General features: G+C 34.4%; 1 protein-coding gene across 1 annotated transcript; it reads right to left on the bottom strand.

The window, feature by feature from the left end:
- Positions 1-1,259: 1,259 nt before the first annotated feature.
- SLC38A11 (solute carrier family 38 member 11) lies at positions 1,260-20,190 on the bottom strand. Its single transcript, XM_066323323.1, has 11 exons — positions 20,110-20,190; positions 19,633-19,707; positions 18,907-19,041; positions 17,197-17,262; positions 15,506-15,612; positions 15,267-15,346; positions 7,144-7,214; positions 6,181-6,342; positions 4,368-4,480; positions 3,583-3,714; positions 1,260-1,686 (listed from the first exon to the last, which is right to left on the bottom strand). Exons 2-11 carry the CDS (start codon positions 19,691-19,693, stop codon positions 1,441-1,443), a joined length of 1,173 nt encoding a protein of 390 aa, XP_066179420.1. The 5' UTR covers positions 19,694-19,707; positions 20,110-20,190; the 3' UTR covers positions 1,260-1,440.
- Between the last annotated feature and the right edge of the window lie 1,394 nt (positions 20,191-21,584).

The following is a 21,584-nucleotide window of genomic DNA, read 5'->3' as shown; positions in this document are numbered from 1 at the left end:
ACACTATGTAGAGAACTGAAAGAAGAATAAAACTCACACTTCTCTCTAATTGCTTTACAACTTAAAAAAAAAACCCAAAGAAATAACAAAAACCCCCAGTAATATTTAAAGCATTTATTTTGGAAGCACTGCTTTTAGAAGTGTGTTATTCTTACAAGTATTATTACCATCTAGTGACCCTTGCTTACAGATCTGTTTAGCCGGAAGTCTTGAATGACATAGCTTTGTCATGCAAGATGAAGGCAAAACCCACCCCCATTAAGCAGCATAAAAATGAAGTAGCATTACACATCTAGTTGGCATGAGGAACCACAAGGATCACAATAATGCAAAAATTAACTCAAATACACATTTTGATTTGGTAACAAAACATTTTCAAAATTACAGCATTGATATGACTGGTGATACTCATATTAGTCAGGCTCAAATTACTCCTATTCTATAGGCACATGCATCTATTTTTATATATCCTTATGTATGTATGTATATTTATACACATACATATAGATATACATGAATCCTTGATGTTAAACGAATTTTGGAAAACAAAAAAATCACCAAAATTTGACAAGCCATGACAAAATCATTAGTCATATACTGAAAAGAAACCGAGGACTAGAATGATAATCAGGTTTAGAATGTTAGTTTCAATTCAGTTTCAGAAATAATGAATAATATTATAAATAATTAGAATTGAGAATTGAGAAGAATTGAGCTGCAATGTAATTTCCTTCTTTACCAGTCTTGAAATTTTTACAAAGAATGCCTAGTTGAATCTTTTAAAATCCACTCTTGTGGATTTAATTCTGCAATATCTTTCAATTACAAGACCATATATTGTAACAGTTACAATTAAATTGGATTAGTTACAGTTCAGTCAGGATACAAAATTTTGTTTGACTCAAGATCCAGTAAAAGGGAAGCTTTCAGCACTAAAGGACAACTACTGCAAAATCAAAGACAGAATTAATAAAGGTCTTTTGATTTAATAGCAGAAGTTTAATACACAGGGTTCCATACATACTTTTTCTCAGGACTTCAAAAAACTCCCATACTATAGTGTGCTAATAAATGCATAGAAGGATTATAAAATTAATAAAAACTAAGTTAAATCAATGAAACATAGGAAAGGTTGATATTCCAAAACATTTAATTTATGGCATTTAAACAGCATTGCAGACTAAGTTAAAAAAAATGCAATCTTTTTGGTTGGCTTGCAACTTATTCAAGTAATGTCTACTGAAAGGCACCTCTGAGATTTTCTGTTTCAACAGTTAAAACTGAAGTCTTACCTGAAAGATGATGGCAGCATAAAATCAAGTATGTAAATACAGTTATACAGTTTAAAATTTTTAGTGCATCTCAAAATATGTCCTTTAAACTGGCACATATGGTTCACTATGACATGTGCCTGATCTAGTCCAGAGGTTGATGTGCTATCTATGGTGGAAGTGTGCTGTTCTGTAAAGAAACATTACTAGGGGAGCAGTAGAACATTTCTTTTCCGTGGCTACATTCCTGGGGATGCAAGACAGTCATGACAAACCCAACTGCCATCACTAGCACACCGAGAACAAGAATCAGGCAGGATATGAGGTTATCTGAATGGCTCCACCGCTCCTTGGACAGCCTTAGATAACACGCTGATGGGATGATAAAAACAAGTGGGGTAGCACTCAGGACTCCCTATGTGTGAGAAAGAGCAATAGAAAAAAACTTATAAGCATGTTTATTTAGATGAGAAGAACAAAACCCTAATTTTTAAACAGTTGTGATTACACTGATATATCAGTAAAAACAGAAGATGAAGGCCTTTTCCCATGTTGCTATATGGAAAGCCCTTTTTTTCAAAGTCCCAAATAATATGCAAGAATATCTGTTAAACTATTTCAGATGATTCAGATTTATTTAAATGCTTTTGCTTTGCCGAGACAAAATAATATTTTAACATTGCAAGAAGTATTAAATCTTATTACCCAAAGTTTATCAGCCTAAAAGATAGAGTAGAAGACCAAACACAGTTCTTCAATACTTGAACAGAATTAAAATATTTAAGATAATTCCATGGAGGAGTTTAGCTATAACACTGCCTTTAAAAGGAATATTTTTTTTAAAAAAGTGAAAGCAGTTCAAAGGATTCTGATCACTTTTGACATTTATAACCTGATTTAGGTTGACTTCCCTATGAAAACAAAGCTCCTTTTGACAGAGTAGATTCTTTCCTCTCACTAAAAATTCACCTCCTCTTTAAAATAGTCTATTAGAAAGGGACAAACAAAAAGTACTTAAAAAATTCTTTTTACAGTAAAGCAATTGCAGATTAGCATATGAGTTACATGCCCAAAGGGAGCAGCAATTCTATGTAGAAATTTTGAATGTTTATTTGTTACATACTTAACAAATACTATGTTTATGGAGAGATAGTAATCCAGCATAAGTAATAACTACATCATCATTTGTACAAAAGTTCCAATATTTGTACAGGAGAACCTGTTAACAATGATCAGTATACAGACATCAGAAATACGTACAAGCACGAAGTATCTTCTCCATGAAAATTAAGATTTAGGTCTGTGAAGTAACTCATACCAGCATCCCAGTAAAAGGGTAACAAACTCTGTGGCCCATATATGACTCCAAATAGTTTTCCCTGGGGAATTACCACCAGGCAAACACAATGGCTTATGTTTTGTTCTAAAGCCAGAAAGCAGGGAAAAGAGTAAGCAGGGTCAGAGAAACAGTATCAAATGCCATCTGTGGTGAAGAGCCAAAAGACAGCTCTTCTGATGGACAGAAAGCCAGCTGAAAAGACAGATCACCTTTCTTTTACATGTAAATACTCTGTGTATTCATTTTTCCCTACTGGATATCAACACTGAACAATCTTTCTGAGCACAATTATTACATCAAATAAATACCTACAGCTATATTGTCAAAATCTCTCTTAAAAGAAAAAGGAAAAAAAACCTCACAAGATAGGAGCTACCTATGCAAATACCTGGCTATCAACTTCTATTTGTAACTGAAAAAAGCTATCAGCTTGACTATGGACTAATTGCTTAGGGAAAAAAACCACTGCACTGATGGAATGCTTGCTTTTGATGGGAATTGCATATTTTCAGTGACTATCTCTGTGGTCTAACTACTACTGGTTCTTTCTTTCTACCCCCCTCTTTGTTTTTTGCCCCTTTGGCACAAGGCAGTCACTAGAATCTGCCCCAGTGTTTAGTAATTTGCCAACTTCCTCAGAAGCAGGGACTAGAGAAAGAAATGCTAAATTCAGTACCACTATACAGTTTGGATGAGTATTTTAGTGATTTCTGCTGTGGCTTAAACACATTTGGTAAGTCATAGCCGCTTGCCTTATCTACAAAACTCTTCTAAATCTCTCCCAATCATATGAATTTTACTTCTTGAATTTCCTTTCACCTTTAGTTATCTGGTTTTGAAGCAGTAACTCCTTCTTCTAACACTACTACTATGTCAAGTAACATAAGATTTTCAGTAGAGCTGTGGATTTTACAAAGTTCTGATTTATTACTAAGCAATTCATTAAATAAAAGCATGTACAGGTTCACTTACATTCAGCTCTAAAACTATTCCAAGGCAATCATACACTAATGATACACCAGTTGCCACAGCAATGATAACTACTGTCACAAAGACATGGAAAACTGTTGAGAGGTTCCCATGGAAAAACACATTGGCAATCACCTGAAACAGAACCACAATTTTAAACCTTGATATTTCTTATGTTAACAAAAAGCTTACTTCAAACCTTCTAACCTTAGGAAACCAAAGGAATGGGTGAGAATAAACTGGCTGAATTTTAGTTACCTTGCTTCAAGAAAACATCTTCATCTGCTTCCAAAAATAACTCATAACAATAATTACTGAAATTGCAGAACACTTGCCAAATTAACGTAGTTATAACTGTAAGATTTTAGGATTTAGTCTTTTCTTATCTGCCCATAAACAGAATAAATCCATTTACATTTATTTATTGAATTAATGTATTTCCTAGATGGAGATACTTCTAAAAAGTGAAACTATTCAGAATGAGAAGTACATACTTTTGGCTATTCTCAACACAGTAATAACAGTGTCATTTATGCCAAACTTGGAATTTTAAGCAGTCCTGATATTATTAAGTAATTATTAATATAATGTTAAAGAATATTGTAATAAATGTAAAACAATATTATATGGCCAGTGTCTAAACAGTACAACTTATTGCATGCACCAGGATAAAATATGCTGTTATTAATCACAGATCAACCATAGACTTCAGCTACAATATCTTCTAACATGAGAATATTATTAATATATAACAACAGTGTTAAAGAGAAAATTTCATAAATTCTTACCTCTCTGGTCACAAAACACTCAAGGGGGAAGGTCAGAATTACAGTAACTCCATAACAAAACCTTCCAAATGTAGCAAGATTGTCATCTCTACAGTAGTTTTCAAATATATCTCCTGAGGTATAGCAAAACACCAATTAGCTTGAACTTCACATCATTTACCTATATTTGCAACTTGGAAGTGCAGGTTAGTGGAGTTGCTGGAGTAACTGAGATTTTCTGATCCCCTCTTCTGACATGTAACCAGAAACTAGTTTCAGTCTCAAGTTATGTCCAGGAGCAACTTTCAGCTTATCCTACTGGTAGCAGTATATTTACCTCAAGTAGCATTTAGCTTCAAAACTTATTGAAAAATATACATATCAGTGTTTGTCATCTGTTATCTTCCCTGTAACACAGATTTTGTATGAGATGCCAGTGTCTGATTAAATAAATACGTGACAGATCCAGAAAGAAAGCCTATGCGTAAAAAGACAAATTTTCCCTAAAAACTCCTAGAGCAACAATTACATAAAAAAGGGTGAGATATACCTGTGGAGAACTGCATTTCTCTGATAGTATCTAGTTACAGCTAACAAGCTGAAGAGAAGAATTTCAAGTATTCTGATCCTAAAAGCCCATTATAAACATATGGATTATTACATAGCAAACCTTCTTTTATCTAAAAACAAAAGCATCACTATAAAATTCAAATAATCTTGCTTGGTGCTTACCACAAAGAGTCTGTAGTAATGATCTCTGAGGCACAAGAGACAGTGCAAGACAGTGACTAGATGATCTATCAGTTCTCTTTTATGTGATTATGATACTGTCTCATGATTTACTACCTTAGGGATCACAATGGCATTGAAGAAGCAATAAGGTGTACTTTAAACAGCCAAAAGATTTTGACAGGGAGACAGAAGGTGAGATGGAACCTGCTAACACAAGAGTCATAAACTGAGCAGGAGCTGCAGGCAGAGCTTTCTGTACCTGAAAGTTCTCAGCCAGCCTGCATTCTGCCTACCTACAGTACATCTAAGATAGACTTACTCTGCTGGAGTAAGCACTGGAGGCTGGAAAAAAGGGCTGTCCCCATCCTACAGTTTCTCTGTTCTCAACTAAATGCTGCTGCTCACCAGAAAAGGAAAAACTTGGAAGCCTCTCCCCAAAATCCGGACTGTCACTATTAGGTAACAGAAAATATGCTTGCTTATAAATGTGTGTTTTTCCTGAAGAAAGTAATGCACTTAAACAAATTTACACCTTGTTCCTATGAACACACCTTTTTCACTTCAACAAAATTATGTTAAATAGCATGATGCAACACTGACTATATACATTTATGTGTATTCATATACCCAACAGAGGGGACACTAGGATTAGTAACACCAGAACAGCTGTTGCAAACACAGGAAACATCTCTAACTCTAGGATGCTGTATTAATACAGGCAGGAAAAAAGGTAAGAAAATATACCCAGATATATAGCAGATACCCTGTAGGAAATTTTTGTTCTTACTGCTCTCTGCAGCTGGACTATGTGGATAAATCATAGTTATGTAGTCCTCAAAGTGTTGTAATGATGGAAATATTCAAAGGGGATTTCCACTGATGAGGCTTATGCTTAAGAATCTGACCTCTATTAGCAGGTAGCTGACATTTTTGGATGCTGTTTTGGTTGTTGGGTAACTATGAGGAATGTCCTATTTCTGCCCAAATATACTATGATTTCTGCATTTTTACAGTCACCAAGATATTTACAGAAAAAATCAGACAGAAAAGCCAAATGTAAGGATTATAGCAAGCATCAAAATTGAAGGATCAAGCAGTTTACCTTCCGTGTATCCTGTAAAAGTCATATATCCACAGGCAGCGAACACTACACTGATGATAAGAGCAAGGGCCACAGACATATGTGTGACTTGAGACCAATTCTTTAATGTGGGTTCTTCCAGAGACCCATATATTAAAAAGCTGTTATGATGGCAGACAAATGCTGAAACACATGAGTTAAAGCAAATGTATGAATTCATGCATAAATGCATAGAGACACATCATGGTTTGAATCCACTCATTACTAAATACAAACATTAATCTTGCAATGAGTGGCAAAGATAAATGGCTTGAACCTTTGCTTGCTTAGTTGATTTGATGAAGGTTTACATTCATCCCCAGATGATTCTGATTACATTATCCTTAAATGCTATGCCATTTCCCACCCTCCAAATCTCCATTCCACAGCTATTTCCTCTTCCTGCTCTTCTTGTACTTAAGAACTCAGCAGCAGATTTGAGAAAGTTTTTTTAAATCTACAGAGCCATTTGCTACTTTCGGGCTTCATATGGCATCCATTTCAGGCAGCATTGGGAGGCCTCAGATTATCACCACATTAACAAGAAAAAATACACCAGATCCTGCAGGCAGGAACAGATTTCAGAATGAGGACTTTTCTGTTAGAGGTTACCCAAGGGAATGCAGAACGATCCCAGCCCTCTCAGTTTATCAGTGAGATGAACCCACTGTTGCAGGGGCTTTAGAATGACCTGCACAGGTGAGCTGGACTCACGTGTACACTGTCTCCTGCTACAATGGCAAGCCTCTAGGGCCAAATGGACAATGGATGAGGTTAATATCTTACACAATAACAATTACACTCATATGGATCATTCAGTAATTTTCTTTTTTTTCTACATCAGCTTAACATGAATATTAAAGAAAAAAGAAATCTTGGTTCAAAAGAGTTTCTTACAATTGATCTTACTATTGAGAAAAAAAAAAAAAAGTAAAAAACACTTACCAAATGACATCACCCCAATGGCTTGTACTGCATTTGATTTTGCAAATATCCATGCATTTTCTGATTTGGGTCTAAAATAGACATTTAGATAGATTACCCTCTTTTCAATTATCAGTTATTAAAAATTATTCAAGTAATATGCTGTAATACAGAACTGCTGCTAGACAGATCTCCAGAACCCTCTGAAATAGCCCCAGTGTTTATCAACAAACTGAAACCAGGGCCCTACCTTTTTCATCTCCCTTGTTTTGATTCAAGTATTTCTGTAACCAGTGTTTACAGTCAAAAATGTCAGCCTGTTGCAGTTTTGTAAATAAACTCTTCAAGTTAGCATATACCAAGAAACAGCAAATCAGAAGGTAAAAGCTAGGTAACAGAAGGTAAGGTTATCTCAACTGAAAATGTCATCTGACTATTTAGAGGCAATTTCTACCTTTGAATTTAAACATGTAATCCATGCAGTCTAGAGATACCATTTTACTAGGCTACAAATTAAATGAGAGAGTTTTCCTTTCTTTACACCTCTTCATAGTTCCTCATAGTAAAGAGATTCTGCTACTTCCCAAAACATAAAAGAAATTTTAAGAGAGTACAGGGAGACTTTAACAGGCAGGCAAGAATGTAATATTCCCCACACCTCCTCCTCTAAGATACGCTCACAGATTTGGACTTGTGATAATTGCAATGCTTAGAGGAGAACCATCAGCAAACTTTGGTAAAAGCCATTTACTGCATGAACTTCATCTTGGAATAAAGAGCCAAAATGAAAAAAATGGGGAAGTACACAAAACATCCTTTTCCAGATATACAATTTGCTAAAACCATCAAATTAAATTCACAAGCTAGTTAAATATTGAATTTGTAATATTAAAGCACAGACAATGAAAAACAATGCAGAGAAGCCTGCTCTTTGAAAGTTGGCTACTGCTAATCTTGATTGCTCTGTTTTTATTTAGAAGGAAAGCTGCTGCCACCTGAGGCCTTAAGATGCTCTTTTTCTACTGCCCTAGGAAGCAGTATGGCACACAGGCCAGTTCTGTGAAGGTAACAGTGACAGCTTTCTCTCTCCTTCTCTTTGGTGATCTCTCCCTCTTGCTGGTTTTGACAGCTGCAGTGGCATATGCTATGCCAGGTTTTATTGCTTTCAAATTGTTTAAATTACACCTCCAGCCCCTAAAAATAAACAGATTAAAATAAAAGTAATAATAATAGTATTTTTAAAAGTTGCAGTTCCCTCTTTCAGAACTCATATCTTACGATTTCTTGAGTTCAAATAGCCAATCTTTCTTTTTTCATATTACTAAAACCCAGATTTTAAAGTATCTCATGCATTCAGTTCAGACTTAGAGCACCTTTTCAGCTCTTATGCTGTGGTTGCCAAGCTTAATTTTGAAGATAACAGAATCTGAACATAAAATCAAGTTCCCTTTTTTTTGTCTTCAGGTACAGTATATTGTCTTGAACTGCTGTAACATACTGCTTCGAGCCTCATGCAGCTGAACGTGCCTCTCCTAAAATATCCTCAGACTCAGCAAGAAGATGTAAAGTACTATGGATGAAATAGAGCTATCTGGTATTTGTCTTGAGAAATCTGAGCTCTGACCCTCTATAGCTGCTGTTGTTCCTTATATAAGCTGCCTTAATATTATAGTGCCACTGATTTCATATCACTACACCTAGAGATGTGTCTGGAAAATGAACATTAATAATTTTGAATGTAACATTTTTCAGGAAAACATTCACATCTGATTGAAAAAACTGCAGTTATGTTTCAAAATAAAAGAGTAAAAAGGAAGCTGACACTAAATTTGTTCCATTCTGTAACCACCAGAGGTCAGCTTTGATAATAAACATACCAAGTGAAAATTTGCTTTATATCTTACTTTTATAGCAGAATTTATCAGTTTTCTTTGACTCTTTCCTAGTGTAATAATTAAGTTAGATTTTCCAATACCTTACAAAACAAAACATTTTTAAATGCACAGAAATAAACAATGCTTTTGCCTGAAACACATTTAGTCTGTGAAAATGGTACATCCTGAGCAATGCTGTATTATGAGCTCCCACAAATACAGATTTAAAAAGGGAATTCAGAAAGCACATTAATTTCACTTGAAACATTTTTAATAAAGTGTCAAATTAATTAAAAAAAAATCTCAGGAGTTGGTTCCCCCTTGCACAGTGTTAGCTTATGCACTAGCAATATGCAAAAGACCAAGATATTGCTTTGCTTTACCAATGAATGACAAATCAGATTAGGAGTATTATTTGGGGGAAAAAAATCCAAAAGAACAAAATCCTGCTTATTTAGCAGGCTAAGAAAATAAATTCCTTCCATTTTAGTTGCAGAATAGAGGAAGAATTTCAGATCCCTGATTTGAACACTACCAGCAGCTTGTAATGTCCTACAGTGTATGCTGGTACAGATACGCTATTTTCTTCAGTAACTCATATACTGCTGCATGTGCTTTGAAAAACATTTTCATATCGTGGGAATAGAGGGATCTCATGCAGTGAAAGCACACAGCCAGAAATTTCATTTCTGAGTGTCTGGAACTGAGAGTCAACAGTTCTAGAGCTGTGACCACATAAATAAGAAGCTACCCCCAAGTTCTGTCTGCAGAACACAGACATATGAAAAGCACCTGGGAAAGGGTGCAGGTGACATGAAAGTGTCCATATAAAGTAAGACTTCATATAAAGACTTCTCAGAAAGAGAAAGCTGTGTCAGAAAACAGTAAGAGTTAGTTATGCAAGAGCCATACAGTGAACAATCACATAAAATCACTCACAAGTCAAAGGGCAGCTAATGGAAACATCATCTGTCAAAGTAAACATACACATATTGATATAAATATATGCATCTCTGTAGGCAGATGTATACAGACTGTAAGAATATCACAAGAATACAGGATAACTTGTTATCTTGTTGCGGTTTTTCAATCCTGCTGCTACTGTTCAAAATTATTTTTGTTTTGTTTTGGTTTGTTTTTTGAAGGGACCTTTGTTCTGACCTACATTCTTGTTAGGAGTTATTAGGGGAAGATTTTAACTGCTGCTTATACAAGAACAGCATTAGCTGTGAAAATCCGTAAATGACAAAACCAGCTAGCTCTCTACTTCTCACTCAGTGTATAAAAGCAAAGGCTATGCCTACATGAACAGGAAGTTCTTTTTTCTCTTACCTTTCATTGTTTCAACTAACTAATGCTGAAGTATTAGTTAGATGAAACAATGAAAGGCAAGAGAAGACATAAATTTTTAAACTAAATGCACTTGCTGACAGCTGTACTGTCTATCATATATAGTAGAAGCTGAAACACAAAGTGAAACCCAAGATTTCATTTACCTGTAGTTCTTGGAACAAAAGTAGTAAAAGAATAAGTAAAAAGACAGTCTAAGGGAGTTCCCATACAGGAAAAGTCTTAGCTGAAACTAAGACAAAAGCAAGACAGAATGAAGGTAGTGAGGCCTAGCAATGAAGAAGACCTACAGGGTAAGAAAATAAGACCTTACTCAGTCTTCAGTATATGCACGTGAAAATATACCATAAAAAACATATTAATGAATTCTAAAAAGTTTTGAGAATATACATGTTTATCTACATAAGAATAGGGAAATTGAGAAGAGCAAATGAACCAGGCAAAGGATATGACATCCTAACATGGTGAGCATCCAGACCACGAGTAAGAGTTGGGCAAATCTGGCAGTCTAAGATGGCCTGTCTTTTACTTCTTGTAAAACACTTGCAGCGTCACAGTCCCCATCTTAAGATCGATGCTATACAAAAATCTTTTCTGTCATTTATATAGAAGTGCTGCAGCACAAGAGCGCATGAGGAGTAAAACATCTTTAATGAAGGCAAGAGAAATAAGTATCCCTGATGTCAACCAGCTTGTGGCTATGAAACACTGACTTGAAAAAAGAAAGGTGGTTTCTAGAGAGAAACAAAGTCATATTTTTGACAGGGGAGCTACATGTTGTAATGAACAAAAGACTTCCACTCTTTTGGATTGAAGATCAGGGTCAAACTGCAAAGTTTAGGTGCAATCCAGCAGTTAACAATATAATCCAATTATCATCTCACAGATTCCTTTGGGTTTAATTCAATGATTTAAACATTTAGGAAATTAATTGTAACATTTCTATTTAATTCTATTCTAATGAAAAATATCTTTCTAGGTATTTTTGAACTTTAAAAGTTTAAAGATACTGAAAAGTCCATAGATGCTGAATATAACTTTAATCAATATAATGGAAAGAAGGTGAGTAGGGCTCATTCTGAGTAGAGCCTGGATTTTATATTAATTAAAGTCATCTTGTGAAAAAAACAAAAAAACAAGGCAAAGTTGTTATGCCAGCCCAACTTTAGATACAGCTACTTCTACTCTTCTTTCTTCTGTAATGAATTACTTAACAGTTCTGTAAATATAAAGTAGCTTAGCTGGGATTTTTTATTTCATCACACATTAAAGTTTACCTTTGCTTACTACTGGATTTTTTTATATGAAGAAAAGAATCAACTTTTTTACTTTTAAGTTTTTTTCCTGAGCCCTTGGTGTTTTATCCCTGTGATCAGCTGCCAGTTGAGTAATTCTCACATCCTCTTTATGTGTAGCAGATGCTCTTGAAGTTTTTCATAGACACTTATGTATTATGGAGACACTGGCATCATAACATTCTTGCTAAAGAACACCAAATTAAATTAAAATGACCCCTCTTTGTAAGCTACATAAAATATTTCTTTTTACAGGTAGGAATGTTAGTTTCAGGTTTGAAGCATGAAGTTATTCCATGCAATATTAACATGCTGCACTTTACAGTTCGAGTTCTTACCTGTTTTTTCTGATCACAGTAAGTAAATACCCAGCCATAAGCAGATGGAAAGAAAAATCAGGTCAAAATATATTTTTATCCAACATCTTAAAATATTGAGAATATATCCTTAATAATCCAGAACACTAGATTCTATCTGCAGGTTTATTACGTTATTCAGTTAACAATAACCATATGGATGACAGTTATCAAAACCAAAACTGGAAAAAAGAAGTACCTCAGTTTTAAATTTGTCATAAGAGGAAATAAATTAAACCAAGTAATACTTGGTTTAATTTATCTTAAATAAATTTTGTTTTTCTCATGAGAAAGTAACACTAACATTCCTAAAATGTCCTTGGACAGCCTGCCCCAAACTCAAAGCAAATAAAATGAAGCAACAATCAGAACCTTATAATTTCTGTTTAAAATAGTAATAATCTTCTTGTTTCTCTGATGGCCTAAAACACTGCAGAAAGTTTCAGATTATTGCAGAAAATATCCTCTATTCCTTTGTTGTCCGAGTAAGATTTAATGTTCAACTAGAGCATGGATTGCATTTAAGCAAAAAAGTTTTATCATTTCCACATAATGATCTTGTCCCTCTCAAAGGGAAGAAGCATTCACTTTGAAAAATCTAAAGGCAAATGAAAACTCATTACTACTCAGAAAGTAATTATCAAAGTGGGAAGATATTGAAATGGGATTCCAGTGGAACCTGACCTGAGTCCAGTGCTTTTGAACGTATTCAGCAATGACTTGAATGATGGAACAAGAAGCAAAAAGTGCCTTTAATGGAAAGCATGAAATGTGTAATTGACACAATGACACTAGAGAATGGGATGAAAAAAGAAAAAGCATAAATATGTTGGCAAATGGAGAAATCATCTGATAAAGCAGCATTCAATTCTGTACAGTTAGGCAGAGGATAAAAAGACTTCAAAAGAACAAGGCAAGGAGAACAAACAAACAATGAAAAAAAATCCCAAACTTCATGAGAAGAGTATCAAAGAAAGGAAAATTCACCAGCAAACAGCTCTGCAGAGTACCTTGTGCTTGGTAGTTCCACTAGACTGCAAACTCAAGGCACATTCATATGCTATTTTCCAAAGAGGCTAACATCAAACTAGGTCATATTAACAGAGGCATGGCAATTCTCAAGTGATACAGTTGAAAGGCACCTTACAACACTGCATTAAAGATACACCCATCTTTCTTCTCTTTTCCTCAGAGGGAATATCCCAGGGAGCTGAGGCACCATAATTCCAGTTAAATTTGCAAGAAACTTAAGGCAACCATTGAGCATTATTAAAAGCACAGAAAATTAAAAGAGAAATCCTAAAGGAACTTTGCTTGTTTTCTCTATAAAAAGGATCCCCAAAGGGGAACAAATTGCAGCTCTTTTACAGGTGTTTTTCAAGCACTTGAAAAATCATAAACAGTTTGCTGTCCATACCCACTATGGTTATGCCAAGAAGCAGCCAAATATGAAATGGAGTCATACACATTTAGGAAGAATTCATAAGAAAAGGCTTGTTAAAGATTGGGAAACCATGGAATTGTCTAGTTTGTTCTTGCAATCACCTGCCATCAATGGGAGGCACATAATCAGTTCTGCCATATAACAGCTGTAGGGATTAAATATTCTTTATTTAAGCCTTTATCCAAGACTGTAAAAATTCTTTTCCTATATGACAGATACAAGGACTGTGCTTTCACAATAATGATATTTAAAAATCTTTTGGGGAGCTCTGACTTCTATTGTATTTTAATAAGGATTCCCAGTAAATGTGTTAATTCACTTGTTTCACTTGTAATATGATGAGACCCATATTAAAATATAAGAGTATTCCTTATTTTCATTGAAAAAAAGTTCTACCACTATACAACTAACAAAATAGAGGAGAATTTTAACAACTAAAGTATATGTCTATGCCTTACCATAAAATAAAAATAGTAAAGATAGTAAAAATAGACATTAACAGAATGTTGGTGAGGAAAAAAATTACCTTCTGTTTATCAACTTACTAGATGCATTTTTGAAAGCAAGAAATGTAAAGGCAATGCAAGTATCTAAAGAATTAAGAAGTAAAACTTCTAGAATCACTCTAAAACCAAACAGCATGTAATGTAAGAAAAACTAAAGCTATGCATTCCATATTTTTCAGTGCATCACAACTGTGGAGAAGAAACGTTACCATAGTAACAAGGTTATCAGTAAGTATTATATATAGCGTCTTCCTTTTTTAACAGGGAGTTTTGAGATTAACCTTTAAAATACCCCTTTGACACTGAGAGTGAAAAACATGCTGTTCCAGAAATATGGTGGGGAGTGAAGTTCCACACTGTTCTGAGAGAGAGATTTTGTGGATGATAGACAACATCATCTGGTACAACTTAAGAAACTGCTATTCTAGGCATCTTCCTACCATTAAACCTGAATACCCTGCAATTAACCCATGTATCACAGCAGTAAAACTAATGGACAGTTGTGCCTAACACTGATAAAACAATCCTGGTGGAAGAATCTACTTAGGGAAACAAGAAGTACCATACAAACCTGTTTTAATAAATAAAAAAGCACATTCAGAAACAGAATTTGTCATCTTTATTAATACATTTATACATTTAAGAGATGAGAATGTAAGACAGCCCTTCTGAGCCTTTAAGGAAAAATAAGAAATCCATAACACTTTATTGCAATATATCATAAAAATAATGTCACAACACATACTTATATGTACTAAATTGTCTAGAACACTACAAAGTCCAATGTTAAATACTACTTTCAAAGTATGAGTGCAGTAAGTTTTTCTTAGTATATAGTTGTTTTCTCAAATGACAAAGATTTTACCATTGTGTTATTTTTTTAAATCTCAGCATTTGTATTTCATTTTTATTATGAAATTATTTTATTTATCCTACCAGGAAAAGAAATATTACTAAGATAGTAGCTATTTTAAGATTTTAAATACAGGCAGTCTGACAATAATGGAAAAAAATCTCAAATGACAGAATCTCAACATGCCAATTTAGGACCCACCTGCTATTAGTCATCCATAATTTCTGATTTATCTCTAGGGGGTTTGAGACTTTTCTCTAGATTTGGTTATAACCAATAGAAGAAAAAAACTACAAAGGATGAAGTATATTTAGCTGTTCATTTTATTTACTGTTGATAGAGATTTTTCAATAACCTGTCTGTTCCAAAGCAAGCATGTTCCACAGCTGTGCAAGGAAATGCAATAGTGAAGTAACAGATTATACATGAACAAAAGTTCACTTTGTGGCAGTGTAAGAATACTCACACTTGTGGACTGAAGGTCACTGTTCTCACCATCACAATAATCAGGATGACAATGGTTAGGATCAGAGAAAGAAGAGATATCTGTAAAGGTAAAAACATGACTTCAGTCAGTAAGCTGCTGAAAGATTGTCCTTTGCGCAGCATAATGCATTTGTTAACTATTTGCAAGAAGTTATGACTGGCAACTTATTTTCAATGGCATACAGAACAATAAACCAAAAATCAACTGCTATGATTTACCTTTCCCAATTTTGCTATGTCTCGATATAAAGATATAGGTAAGGTAAAGATGATGGTGGTAAGAAGAATTATGAAGTGACGGTTGATAAGCACGTTATCCAGCCCAACTAAAACAAAAAAGAAAATAATTTATTTCTTTAAGAGACTAACTTGAGGAAAAGATTAGCTACATTTGAAAAGTTAGAAAGTTAAAAAACTGTTGGTGATCAAGCTTTATTCCCTTTACTCAGTCTAAGTAACACTGAAAACTAGGCATTAACTAACACTGAGGAAGCCATGCACAGCATGGGCATAAACACAAGAATTCTGCAAATTCAAACCAAATGCATAACATCTGGGATATATTAAATCAAAATTACAAAGTCTGGATTCCTGCGTATAGATTGGTATTAATGTCTTTCATCTTGTCTGGGCCAATGCTGGGAGACTGCAAGTAAAAAATTCTACTACTTCTTTCTGCCATTTAGTTGAGAATGTTTTTGATACTCTGGGTATCTGTTTAGAACAGCATTGTTCTCTAAGAAATGGCCTAAAATAAGTTAATTTTGAGGTTTCTTTTGAGCACCTCCTTTCTTGCCATCAGCAGGCTTCTACTTGCCAAGTACCATGTGAAGGCAACAATGCTTGTATAATATTGCATGCAATCAGTGGGATTTGTTTGCGTAACTGGTGGGTTTTTCAAGTCAATGACAAAATAAAATATCTCCAAGTTTGAGTGAGGGCCCCATAAATCATTGGCTTGAATGAATACTTGATGAATAATTATGGATGGCAAGTGACCAGCAATTGACATGGAAAACTCAGTGTTCTGTTCCCTCTTTTCTTTGGGAGATTATAATGCTTTCCCACCTCTTTCCAGGCAGCTATTCTACCAGACGGGTAATAGGACTTGCCATGCTGGGGATTTCCCCTATTACAAAAGTCATATTATATACAAATTATTAGATATTCTCTGTCACGATCAATTTGATCAGGTATTCACAGAACAACAGAGTGTGACAATTAAAACTACATCCACACCTTTCAGGTTTCACTGCTGAAAATCACAGTTCTCCTGTAGAAATGAAACAGTTCATACAAATACGCATTTCCACTTCATTATAAACATGTTCTCTCTCAGTTTAATTTCCCAGTGAAGAATGTTTTAATTTAGCTGCTTTTGTGCTAAAGTGGATATCAAACACATACACATATTGCTCCACTGATGCTGCTGTTTTCACAGAGCACAGGAAGGGAAACAAGGGGGCATGAGTTAAAAAGCATTACAATCATTTTATTGTTTGCAACTTATCCAGAATTATTCACTAGATGAACTACAGTTTCGCTATTTAAATTATTATAGGAAATATATTTAAAAAAATTACAAACCCAAATAATCTTGTAAATACACAGCTGTGGAAGATTCACTTCTATTTGCTTAGTATTTCACTGAAGCATGTGGTCTCTTCACTGACACTGAGTCACTGATAGCCAAGGACTAGGATTCACAGTTTTTAATTGGGAAAAGATTATTAAAGAAAAAAAAACCAAACTAAAAAAACCCCACTCATAGACATATACTTCAAGTTCTTTATTTGAACTAAACTTAATAGTAATTGAGAAGCTAAATTACAGGTAATTCCAAATACCTTATGCTATGCTTTTATCCAATACATAATCCCCCATTCTTAAAAATTTTATATGCATCTTACCTCCAGGAATTCTCTGAAAAACTTTAGTTAAAGTGTCTCCTGTTATTATGTTGTAACTGATCATAGCTTAAAGAAAATAAGTTTTTTGTTAGTACAAGTCATATCTAAAACATTTGATTAACACCAAATACAAACATTTTGTAGAATTCAGGATTATATGCCACTATCCCTCGAATATAAATTCTGCCTAGCAGCAACAACTTGTAAGTTTCAGGTTTAAAAAAAAAAAAAAATTAACTTTTCCTTTTTCTAACAGGTACAACCAAAGCAATAATGCATCCTGATAAGCACGGCCATTGTGCTGAGTGGCCATACAAACTTACTTCAGAAGAGGATAAAAAAGGCTTTGTAAAACTGTTTCAAATGGCAATTCTTTGTCAGTTTATTTTCAAACAATCATTTCTATTTAGTAAATCTCCTGTGTTAGTCTAATAATCAGGTTTGCAATGAAATACAAAGGATGCTCCAGCTCATGCAAAAAGCTAGCCTAACTCTTTAAACCAGAAGAAAATAAGAAGAAAGTAGATTAAGAAACCAGATACAGACTTCAATTCCTCCCTCCATTAGTAAGTGCTGTGGCCTTAACACTCATATTTCACTCTTATCTACCTCTACACTGTGCACGTGTGTATACATACACACAAAATATATTTATACACTCTTGTGGTCTTCAGCATTTAGACACCATATATTTAGGTATTGACCTTAATTATACATAAATATTCAATGTTGTGAAACTAACAACTCTGCTGGAGTCATTAACACTACTTATATAAATTAATTCACACACATAAAAGAGCATAACCACAGTTCTATGTCATGGACTGAGACCTGCACAATTTTTTTTGTATCAGCAATGGAGTAGTTGATTTACAGAGGTGTATAATTAAATGTGCAACACTCTTGCCTGCAGTAACAGTAACTTGATGCCCTTGAAAATGTTAGGTACCTGTAGCCAGACCCAAAATAGGAATTTTGATCTGTGATTGTGTGATCACCAAGTCCAGACTCTTGACATTTCAAGTCATCATGTCTTGCAGCCCCATGAGTGAAAATATCAATATTATTTAAGATTTGATTTTATTACAATGCTACAGCAGGGGACAGATTCACAATATAACTTTATTTCAAACTTCCGGTCCAATAAATTCCTGCCCAGATTATACCTTTTTATTCATTTACTATTTCTTCTTCAAAAGGGTCTTCACTGCCCGATTTGCTAGTACCTCATTGGGTTTGAGGTAGAACTAACGCTTTTGAAGAGCAATGACAGCACATAATCTAGAAAGACCTAAAGTGGCATCTCCAATTACAGTAACATTGCATCTCTGAAAAAATACTAACTCAGTATACTCCTAAATTTGTACCTTCCTTTTGTTTCAGATACATCAACTTAGTGCTCTGCTACTCAACCTAGAACAGAATCTCCTTTGCTATTTTTCTAGCTACTTTTGTTAATTTTTATACGTGTGATCACCAATTTCTCTGCTATTACATTTTAGTCCATTTCTATTATTCTGATCCTTCAATTCATTGCATTACTCCTCATTATTCAGAACCCACAACATAAATTTATTTTTTTAATAGAAAAGAATCATATACAGTACATTCTTTGTATAGTTCTTAATATTCAATCAGTAAAACAATGAAGTAATGTGAAAAAGTTTGTTACTTATAAAACTTAAACATTTATATTTTATGTGATCTTACCAATAAATGGATATAAAAACTGGAGAGTTGAAAGGATTAGATAACCTACAAGACCATATGTTTTTCTGACCAGCTCTTGATAGGTTTTGGTACTGGATAGATTTCCTCCTTTGATCAGTAATATAATGGAGTAATCTGTTAAAATATAAAATTACTGTTAAAGAAAATATGAGCCAACTTGTGTTTGATTACTTTTCACCTTTTCATTCCTTTAAAAAAAAAAAGTCTCTAAGAGGAAATGCAGCGGGACTAGGAAGAGCAGGGATGAGAAACCTTGCAAAATCTTTCAACCCACCAAACCCAGGAGCTATAGGCTCATATTGGAAGAAAAATACTTAAAATCATAGTACAATCAAAGGTTTCCATTCTGCTATTTTTAAAATGTCATATATAACCCACTCAAGGCTCAGTGTCTTAGCTGGGATAAGAACAGTGGACTCAAACAGGTGATTATGAGAACACAAATACAAATATTCTTTCAAATGTTACCTCGACTAGAAAACTAAGGCTTTATGAAAATAAATGCAGTCAAAAAAGCAGCTTCGTGTGTTGTGCAGTGTAATTCTCTACTGTTAGTAATCTGCTCAAGGGATTAGTGAGGTAAGGAAAAAATTTGTCATCTTTGTTGTCATAGATATACTTGTTTAAGGTATCATTAAGCTCAAGATCAGCTAAAATATTGCAGGACTAATTTTATCTTTACAACAGAAACTGCCTTTAGAGTACCTGTAATACAGGCAACCACAAACAAAAGCAGCACTCCTAGAGGAAAACCAGCTTCCTTCATCGAATATGGCAATCCTGCAAAGCAGAAAAGGAGAAATTCTAGAAGACTCTTTCCAAATATTTACTTGTGAGAATCAAAGCAAAGAAAGATTCAGATTTTAAAAAATGCTAGTATTCTCCCAAATCAGACCAGATTGCTTAATAACCTCAAAAAGATAATTTTCACCAGACAAAGTGTTACTTAACTATGAAGTTCAGTCAGTACCTACCCAACGTCCCTGATCATTATGGCCAAGAGACTCTGGGGTGTGGTCCCAACTGACACCTCTGCATGTCAGCAAAGCAAGCAAATAAATACAGACAAAAACCTTTAAAAACAGCAGCAGAAAGTAAGGACTGAGTGTTACTCTCCAAGCTAGATAGTCATGCATGAATAAACAAGGCTGCATACAGGATAGTGAAGAAAAGCAGACTTACCTATAACGCCTGATCCTATGATTGAATTAATAATGTTAAACCCAGCTGATGCCAGATCACTGTTTCCTCCTTTATTCTTGGGCTTACTAAGGAGGGCTGTTTGGTCATCTGTTTCTACCTATTTCAGGAAGACAAGGAAAACATTATATATGAAAAAAATAGGTGAGAACAAGGATTTTGCACATAGTCTATTAAAGATTTTAACAAGTTGTCATAGATTCAGATTCATAGAGATATTAAGAAAAAATCCCTTTTTTTTTTTTTTTTTTTTTTTTTTTTAGTGAGAAATCAAAGGGGTATTAAGCAGCTAATTCCTGTATAAGTCTGACCCATAATCTTCTGTAATTCTCTGAAAAATTATAAGTGGAAGGCCAGAAATATATACAAACTCAGAGGCAGGCTGCTAAACAAGGACATTCTTAGTCACGTTTCAAAGGCAGAAATGTGAATCAAGTATTTTTGAAAATATTTCAGCTAATAATATTGGTCAGTAAAAAACGTTCCTGAATCAGGAAATTAAATTAATTTCAGGCCATACTAATAAAGTATGCCAACATCTTAACAATCTCTAACCCAAGGTTTTATCCAGTATTTTAAATATTTCGGTGCCATTCGATGGTTTAGTTAATTACAAATAGTTAATGACACTATAAAATCAGCTAGTCCCAGAAAGTGTCTGTGGGGAAGAACCAAAGGTCAAAGCACAATATGTAGCCAGTAGCTTCAAAAATTAATGTTTGTATCTTCATAAAAGAACTTTGTAATAACCATGCAGTAATCCTCTCCTTAGGTCGCCACTGTGCTGCCAAAGAACGTTTTAGAATTATTCATCTGAAAGACCGTATTTTAGCTGAAGTTGTGAAATTCAAGAGAGGAACAAGAACTTAATGAATCAAATGTTTGCCTGTGTTCTGTGTACTAAGAATGAAGGTAAAACCACTATTTCATGGATGCAGAAGCCTATTTAACATACAGAGCAAGTAGTACAAACTCGGATGCTTGTCACTAATATTCCTGAGAAAAAAAATTAAATTACTGAAAAATCGAAGTTATCTGTAGGTAGACATATAAACTGATGGGCATAAGATTGCCTGCCTCCAGTAGGGCTACACATTTAAGTGGAACCTTTAATCCTTAAGCAGCACTAACATAAGAAGGGTAATTCTGTCTCAGATCAAAGGCCAATATAGCATGGTATCCCATTTCTGAGTGATGAGCATGGAAGATGCCTAGGGAAAAGCATAAGAACACAGGAAATAGCTAGTTAGCAAATAACTTGCCTGTCCCAGCTTTCCTCAGTTTGTGAATTTTGGATTTCCCAAAGTGGTTGTGTTGTTGGTGCATCACACCACTTAATGGACTGCTGCTTGATTTTTCCCTTTCTTGAAAGTGTGTATAAGTTCTAGCATTTACAATATCATGTGGCAGTGAATCAATGCCATGTCTTAATTATGCATCCGAAGAAGAGACAGATA

The sequence above is a fragment of the Sylvia atricapilla genome, chromosome 7, assembly GCF_009819655.1.
Source record: "Sylvia atricapilla isolate bSylAtr1 chromosome 7, bSylAtr1.pri, whole genome shotgun sequence".
In the NCBI taxonomy this organism is placed as follows: Eukaryota; Metazoa; Chordata; class Aves; order Passeriformes; family Sylviidae; genus Sylvia; species Sylvia atricapilla.
The sequence above is the reverse complement of the archived record's forward strand: the minus strand, read 5'-3'. Positions and strand labels throughout refer to the sequence as shown.

What these genes read in the sequence shown, in the direction of transcription:
- SLC38A11 (XM_066323323.1), bottom strand. Translation starts at nt 19,693, where the DNA reads ATGAAGGAAGCTGGTTTTCCTCTAGGAGTGCTGCTTTTGTTTGTGGTT. An exon ending in TGTGGTTGCCTGTATTACAG is followed by an intron (nt 19,042 to 19,632) that starts GTACTCTAAAGG and finishes ATATTTTAACAG; the next exon opens with ATTACTCCATTATATTACTG. An exon ending in ACATAGCAAAATTGGGAAAG is followed by an intron (nt 15,347 to 15,505) that starts GTAAATCATAGC and finishes TTACCTTTACAG; the next exon opens with ATATCTCTTCTTTCTCTGAT.